We start from the raw sequence: 7,606 nt of genomic DNA on the forward strand, positions 1-7,606 counted from the left end.
TGCCCCGTAGGAAAATTTAAGCAATGTGGTACTTACACGTTTTTGTATCCGCCGACCAATGTAAAAATGAAATACACTCCACATATGTTTTGTTTTATTTGATTTAATAACAAGAAAGCGCTGCTTATGTATCAGCTTCGCCTGAACCTGAATAGGATTTTGATAATACCACAACATGATACGTACTGACTGTTATGAACCGTTGTTTATATCGTGGTTAATTACACTATCAATTTGCCGAATTACGGGTCAACAAGCATGCAAGTTGTCGACCCACTGTAGAAGGTGATTTCAATAGGGATGTGCTTATAGTACCGGTATATTTATAAACCGGAGCATAACTTATAAATTTTTTCCTTCATAAAATGTATTATTAATTTTTCAATCAGTAAAAAATAATTATATTCGTATGTGGGTGCGTCTCTGTAAATGTGTGTTTCTGTATGTATGTGTGTATGCATTGAGAATATGTGTAGCGAAACACATTTCTTTTGCTTGCCTATATCATCTATAGATAGATTTACTGTAGAAGTGGCCATGTGTTTTGACACCGTTGCACTCGATGTTTTTTTTGCATGACTCACTCAGACGTCAAAACTTCTCTTCCTACTAAACCGGATTTCGTAACGGTCGTTCCCCAGGGAGAATAATGCTGCGAACTACAAAAGCTGTATGACGTTGTTTTTTGCTGATTGCAGTTTTACACGTGGATCACTCGTACTGGAGAAGCTGTGTGTCCTGGTCCTGCACATGATAATTCTGTAGACACCGGTGGCAGCTTGTGCGCAGCATTGAGAAAACCTTTGCCTCATCCCGTTCTAAGCGGCCGCCTCAACGTAATTAGCCGGAAGCATTCCCCTCTGTCCGTTGCGTAACACGGTCCCAATCATCCAGCCACCTTCTATAGGTTCTCCGTTGACGATGACGTCGCCCTCGCAGAAGGTCACTTCATCGATGTCTCCTGCCATGTAATCGTATAACGCCACGAAACAACGGCCTGGAACGACAACACAATCATCATCATCATCATCATCATCCTTGTCATGATCAAAGCGACCCCGTAAAACCGATGAAAGCAATCAGATACATTTAATGAATTGCCAGTTCGTTCAGTTGATCTATACTGTACGGGAGGAGACGTTATTCTACGAAGAATGTATGAAGAAGCGTCCGATAAGGTACCAGTTGTAGTACTAAGGGCTTGCTGCGTTTAGGGAACGACAGCGCTGCAGAGGGAACCGTTCGTTCATGCAGTATGTTCAAGACTTTAGTTTTAATTGTGATTGGGTGATGGGTTTTCATGCAGGGACGGCATAATATGGCGAGTCATGATGCTGTTGCTCGACACGATCAACGCTAAGTAATCCACGTTAGCCTGCCACGTTCTTAGGTTTTTCAAGTGACCCGTCTAGGTGTCAGCTGAAGTCACCGTTTAGTAAGCATTTTTGCGCCTTTGCGCCGTGATAACGGGGAGGATGTGCCTCCACGAAAGTATCTTGCATAGTATTCGCTACTTGAGCCAATGAGAGGCTGCGAAGAGGCTCTGGACCCACCGTGTTGAGGTGACGGCCGGAACTTCCTGGCGGCTATCGATTGCTGAGGGCTGGATAAGGTTGGCTGTGAGTAGACCTGCTGATGTTGGTGCTGTTGCTGCTGCTGCTGCTGCCGGTGAAGGTTAGTCGTGTACGCGTTCTGGTATCGGGACTGCTGCTGTTGCTGCTGCTGCTGCTGCTGCTGGGGCTGTCGCTTGACGCCTTGAAACTTTTGTTGTTGCTGTTGAAACTGGGGGGCATTCGCTTGCTGTTGATGAGAATTGACCTGTCCTGGAGCTGAAGGCTGTCTGGACTCCTGGGATAGGTTTTGCTGGGGTACAGGCTGCGTGACTTTCTTCGGTTGGTCCAATTGGCTAGGCTGCTGCGAACTGCCAAATCCGAAAGATTGTGATGGAGCGTTCTTTTTGAGAGCATTCAATGCAGCCGCAAATTGGCTTTGTCCAGGATAGGGCATTCGGCCATCTTCGAAGGGAAGCTGAGGACTTTGCGGCTCACCCCCACTCTGGGACATCTGTGATTGAAGTGGAGCTCGTGCCTCCTGGTAGGAGTTCTGCTGCGAGTAGGCTGATTGGCTGTTGTAAGTTAAAACGGGTGACGGGGGTCGATGCGACGCCTGATTGTAGCTATTCAGGTTATAGTTGCTGGACGGAGCTTTGCACGACTTTGTGCGACGAAGAGAACCCATAGGACTGTATATTTCGTAGTCACCAAGCGATGCTGAAATACATTAAAAGTCGCTACAACTTCGCTTAGGTCAATCGACATATATTTCACTTGGAAACTTAACGAGGAAAACAGGTTTAATGGTTAAACCTATGTTCGTTTTATGCTACTATTTATTGACTAGTAAAATATGTCTTCTTAATGAGACGCTATCCTAAACAGAATTATGCTGTATCTTCTCTATAATATAAGGCCAATAAACTTCCCTACAGTTTTGAACTTGAACGAAAATTACCTGCGTTAAACTTAGGTCCAAACGAAATTACGCTATCGTCCACCTGATACTTGGGAATTGATAAATTGGATGAGCCATAAAGTTCATAAAGTTTAGGGTGGAGCCCAGATCCTTTGTTCCCAACAGGCTCGTAGAAGTTGTCTAAGCCAGGGACGTCCAATCTGCAACAGACAACAAATATCTCTGCTATTTAGTTCCGAGGCATTAAGCTGGAATAAAAGGAGAAATAAATGTTAAAGCGTGTTACCATCTACATCATAGTATAAAACAAACTTTATACGCACTGAATAAATTATTTCAGCAGTACTTTCGCTGCTTGCGGCGATCATGTTGTCCTATATTACTCGAATAACTCTGGCTAGAGTGGTAAAAGATCTGGGTTACTTTCTGAAAGGGTTCAACGGCCTAGTAAGCTATAAATATATATATGTCTGCAGGGACAACGAGGGCCTTAGGGCGGGACAAGAATCAGGCCAGCTGATCAGTCGGAAACTCACACAGAATACACCAACTAGACCCGCTTGGCGAAGGTAAATTCGACGAGCTTGATGCTCGGTAAAGGCGAGTTCAGAGCTAGCGATCGAATCACGCGACGACCAGAGAAGGTCTTTGGTTTCACTCGGATGCTTGAATATGATATTGAGCCTACTTAGTCGGGGAGTGCCTAGACGCTAGTTAGGTAACACGGTCAATCACTTTAAGATAAAACAGAAAGGAGCAACGGCAAAAGTGAATGCTAGAGTAATCATGAGCGTTACAGACAATTCGACAGACAGTTTCTTCTTTGTCTTAGTTTTTAGGTCTGTCTAGAATTGACCCAAATATCGCTAGTTCGTTAATGCTTACGTTACATTTTTCGTACGGCAATGTATAATATGTCGTATGCGCCCGTAATGGGCCTACAGGCCTCTGCTACCGATAGATAACCACTTTATTATGAGTGGAATCGCTTATTGTTCCTATATATGACTTGTCGATTGTGAATCAATTCGATTAGGTTCTAAAATGGTTTAAATCTTTATAATCGCGTCGTCAGGGTAATTTTTTTGGTGAAGTTTTCTTTAGGAAAGGACATAAAACAGTTATATTTCAGTCAACCCTTTAATGCGCCAATGAAAGAGCGCACGCATACTCGCTATCTCCGTTGAGTAGTGGTTTCTTCGGATCTGTTTTTCTCGCATCTCCTTGATAAGCCACATCGCTGAGGATTTTTGCTTGCTGGCTCAATCGAAGGATCTCCGGATCATCGGCTACCTGCAACACACGTAGTCGATACACATACTCGAATTATCTCGATACCTACCATTATGGTTTCATAAGCGTTCGATAAAGAGTAACAGTTTAACGAAAATTCTTTGACGAAAACGTCAATCCCATTGTAGAAGAGTACATTTGTAGATTAAGAGAGGTTCGCGCTTCACTAGACGAAGCTTCTGCTAATGACAAAATGGGAAAAAAAAGTCCGATTGATATAGAGTAAGACACCGCTGATCTGGTCCAGTGTCTTGCAGAACGAAACAAAGCAGAGCAAATTTACTTACCCGAAAGGTGATTCTGACCAGAAAAGGGACAAAAACACATAACTGAGTTCATAGAAACTTTCAAAGAAGAAACCCACTTGTGCGGAACGAATGACGAGCATCTTTGAGGGGATGAGGAATGAGTAGTATATGACGCGACAGGTTTTCGATTGAACGTATTGTAATGCGTCTCGAAAATGTAGTTCTATCCGTTTCATACGACGCATGTCCAGAAAGACACCAAAAGCCAGCCGATTTTACGTTTTTAGTAAGGAAGTAATCCACAGTGAAAATAACAAAATCACAACACCTAATCCCTAGAGTAGATTTCTACTGTAGTACTGCTATTATCCAGCTAGACTTATTTGCTGCAAGGTACTACGACGTGTTTCCATTTAGAAAGTAGAGAGCCTACCCTAACTCGGTCCTACTGGCAAAGCTTAGGTCGATGCCTTCCAACGCTATTGCCAGTCTCCTGCTCATTTATGTAATTTCAGCCTTTTCACGCTCCGACATTCACGTAAGCTATCCGCATTCGTCTTATGTTTACCACTATTCCTGCTACATAAGGAAATTCAAAATTTCAATTTATGGTCATGCGTAATAAACTAATTATTTCAAAGGAATCCCCAGCAGTGCTCGCTGTGGATATCCTCAGTTAACAGAACAAGGCTCTATTTACCGCATCTCTAGTTTCTGATCTAACAGAATCTGTAATTATTATTAAACAATATAACACAATGGATGATTTTAGGATTACTATGACCGTGTCGTCTTTGTTTGCAGAGGTGATTTTACGATAGAAATAAATTAAACTTATAACGCACTTGTGTGACGCGTCCTTTTGACTTCTCGTATTCCTCATGGTACTTGACGTTCGACTGAAATTTGGTGTTCTCGGCTAGACGTCGTGCCTCGGGGGTATCGAGTACAGTTGTGTAAGTCGCATGAGGGACATGCCTGTCGTTTTATTTGTTTTGAAAACGATATAAAGATAAAGCCATTATTACCATCTATGCTATGCATAGCTATGGTTCGAATTTAACTCATTAAATGTTAACTTTAAATGTCATTAAACGAGCGACTTAGATTTTCACACAATTATTTTCAAGTGAAATTTGTTTGTTATTTCAGATGTAACAAATAAATCTAAGTTATCTAACTCGAAACATAAGTTACACACTTATCATTAAAGATTTGTTTAAATGCACCTGTCAGCAGAGCATATAAGATATTTCTAGCTTTTAGAGTTGGCGCCTGCCTAAATTGCGTAATGGCTCATGCAAATGCAGTTACCATAACAATTGTGGTTTTAGCTAACCCGCTTATCGTTAACCGTTCGAATTCAGTCTGTAAATTTTTCACCTTACGCACTGCGGGGCAAGTCCGAGTATGACTTACGCGTTACAGTAGGGCAATCGATTGAAGCCTTTGTAGGTGTTCATACTGAGCGTCATTCCGCATTCTTGACATTTGAAACACTGCTTGTGCCATACCTTGAGCAGGGAAACAGAGGTGGAAAAAAGAACTAAGTAAAAATTATCTTTTGTCAGTCGTAGCTGAGATGTCTACGGGGGTGAAACCAAAGCCCGATACCTGACAGATTTTGTGTGGATCATCTTTAACGTACGAGCCGCCAACCAACGCGTTTAAAGCAGCACCATTTTATTATAACAAAAGTTAGAGAAATGAGGATGTAGAAAGTACACATAATGAAACAAACTGTGCGAGCGCCATATATGGACCATATAAGCGCTCTACAATTATGAATTTTTGTCAAATGGGGCTCACAATGAAGATCACAGTTCACTTCAAAAATCTTGTTTTACCACAAAGGCCTATTATTTTAATTTGTGGTAAGATACAGATACTTCGTTTTGACGATTGATGAGATGATCGTGGATATTCTCCGCAGCCTCTTATTCGTTTAAGACAGAAACCTCTCAATACTTTCTGCTGAAGGAGTATTGCTCGAGGTGCGGTCTGTAATACTTGGACCATCCAGCTGGAGATTATAATAGTTGAGGGAGGCTAAAATAACTAACCTTATCGAGGCATTTAAGTTCCTCGATGGGGTAAACCGTCGTCAGACAGCGGGCGCACTTCTTGTTCACCATGTTGAGTTCGTACTTTTTTTTGCCGTTGTCAATTTATCCCGTGAAGTTGAAGGGGAACCAAACGTGCACTTCTGTCGGTACTCCTTTGGGCATACTACAACAGCACCACCCTTTCAGGCCAAATTTAGGCCCTGATGATTCAACAGAGTTGCACAGAGCTGGCCTTAGCTGAACACACACGGCTTTCACAGAGAGCGAGTTACAGCAGCAGCAGCAGCAGCAGCAGCAGCAAGAGACGCAGGCTGTGCGACCACCAAGCGCCTGCCAAGCAGTAGAGGGCAGACAGTCTTCCGGTAGGTTCGCCGCCGCCCGCCGCCGCCTACCGTTGCCTCGGGGCCTGGTTGGTGCTGGCTACCAACAACCACTGACTAATACTTCCTTATCCGTCCAGCAAAAGGGAAGGAAAAGTGCTCGCTACGGCTGAAACCATTCTTTTTTCGCCCGTCTAACGCTGATCGGTGGCTAGCCGCTTTCAAGCACCCGCGCCACAATGAACGCCCTGCGCCCGCCACAGCCCAGGGACCCGTTGTCGTAATCTACCAGTGGCAGTAGAACCGGCCGTTGTGGTAGTCGTAAAACTAGCCAGTGTTCCACAACACGACAGCCGAAGATCGCCTAACTGGAAGGCTGAGAGGGAGGACGGTCGGCAGGCCAGCAGTATTAGTCTGATTCCTTTGCGAGTTTGCTTTAAATACTACTGGACCCACCCCAACGGCGACGGTCGCTTGAACCTTGCCAGTCCTAACGGTCTCTCAAAATAAGAGATGCGATGCCACCCATGTCGACCACCGATAGTAGATCCCTACCGGTTCGTTTTCCTTTCGTCTTCTTTGCCTGCAGAGCCGCCAATAGCAGCTGGAAACATGATAGAAGCATGGGGTGGGGCAGGACAAAACAGGACGGAATAGCAGCAAAGCGATCTGCCAGCAAGCCGGCGACGGGTGTTCTAGCTCTGTGTATGTATGTATGATACGGAGAACGAGTTGATTACGCAAAACTCAAAAAGAAAGATCAGGAAACTTGGGTTTGACTCTGCTAACGGCTCTAGCCGAAGCCAATCAGTACCACGATATGGTGAGCGAGCAAAGAAGATGCAAGGGGGAAGATTTGGGAGTTTGGATAGAATGAAGCGAGATGAGTAGTGGGAAGGACGAGATTCTGGTCGGAAAGAACGGCAGAACATCTACAGACTAGCCAACAATGTATTTATCGAGTGTTAGAAGGTACACACAAGAGCCAGTACATCGACAGTTATTTCGTTCATTTTCTCTTAGACGCTTTACGATAGTATTAATAACACTGATAGCTCCGGATCATTGATGTTTTGCAGATAACAGATCTAAATGGCCGTAGGTATCGAGACGAGAAATCAACAAACTACGATAGGCCAAAAAAAAATAAGTCAGCTACCTCAATGTTTGGTTTGTGACCTATTCTATTCGACGGCCAGGTACCGGC

General features: G+C 43.8%; 1 protein-coding gene across 1 annotated transcript; it reads right to left on the reverse strand.

The window, feature by feature from the left end:
- Window positions 1–72: 72 nt before the first annotated feature.
- LOC111266976 (uncharacterized) lies at window positions 73–6,801 on the reverse strand. The gene is made up of 7 exons (XM_022844890.2): window positions 6,077–6,801; window positions 5,433–5,527; window positions 4,859–4,991; window positions 3,644–3,765; window positions 2,512–2,672; window positions 1,554–2,270; window positions 73–997 (listed from the first exon to the last, which is right to left on the reverse strand). Exons 1-7 carry the CDS (start codon window positions 6,146–6,148, stop codon window positions 819–821), a joined length of 1,479 nt encoding a protein of 492 aa, XP_022700625.1. The 5' UTR covers window positions 6,149–6,801; the 3' UTR covers window positions 73–818.
- Between the last annotated feature and the right edge of the window lie 805 nt (window positions 6,802–7,606).

The sequence above is a fragment of the Varroa jacobsoni genome, unplaced genomic scaffold (assembly GCF_002532875.2).
Source record: "Varroa jacobsoni isolate VJ856 unplaced genomic scaffold, vjacob_1.0 scaffold_1134, whole genome shotgun sequence".
Lineage (NCBI taxonomy): Eukaryota > Metazoa > Arthropoda > Arachnida > Mesostigmata > Varroidae > Varroa > Varroa jacobsoni.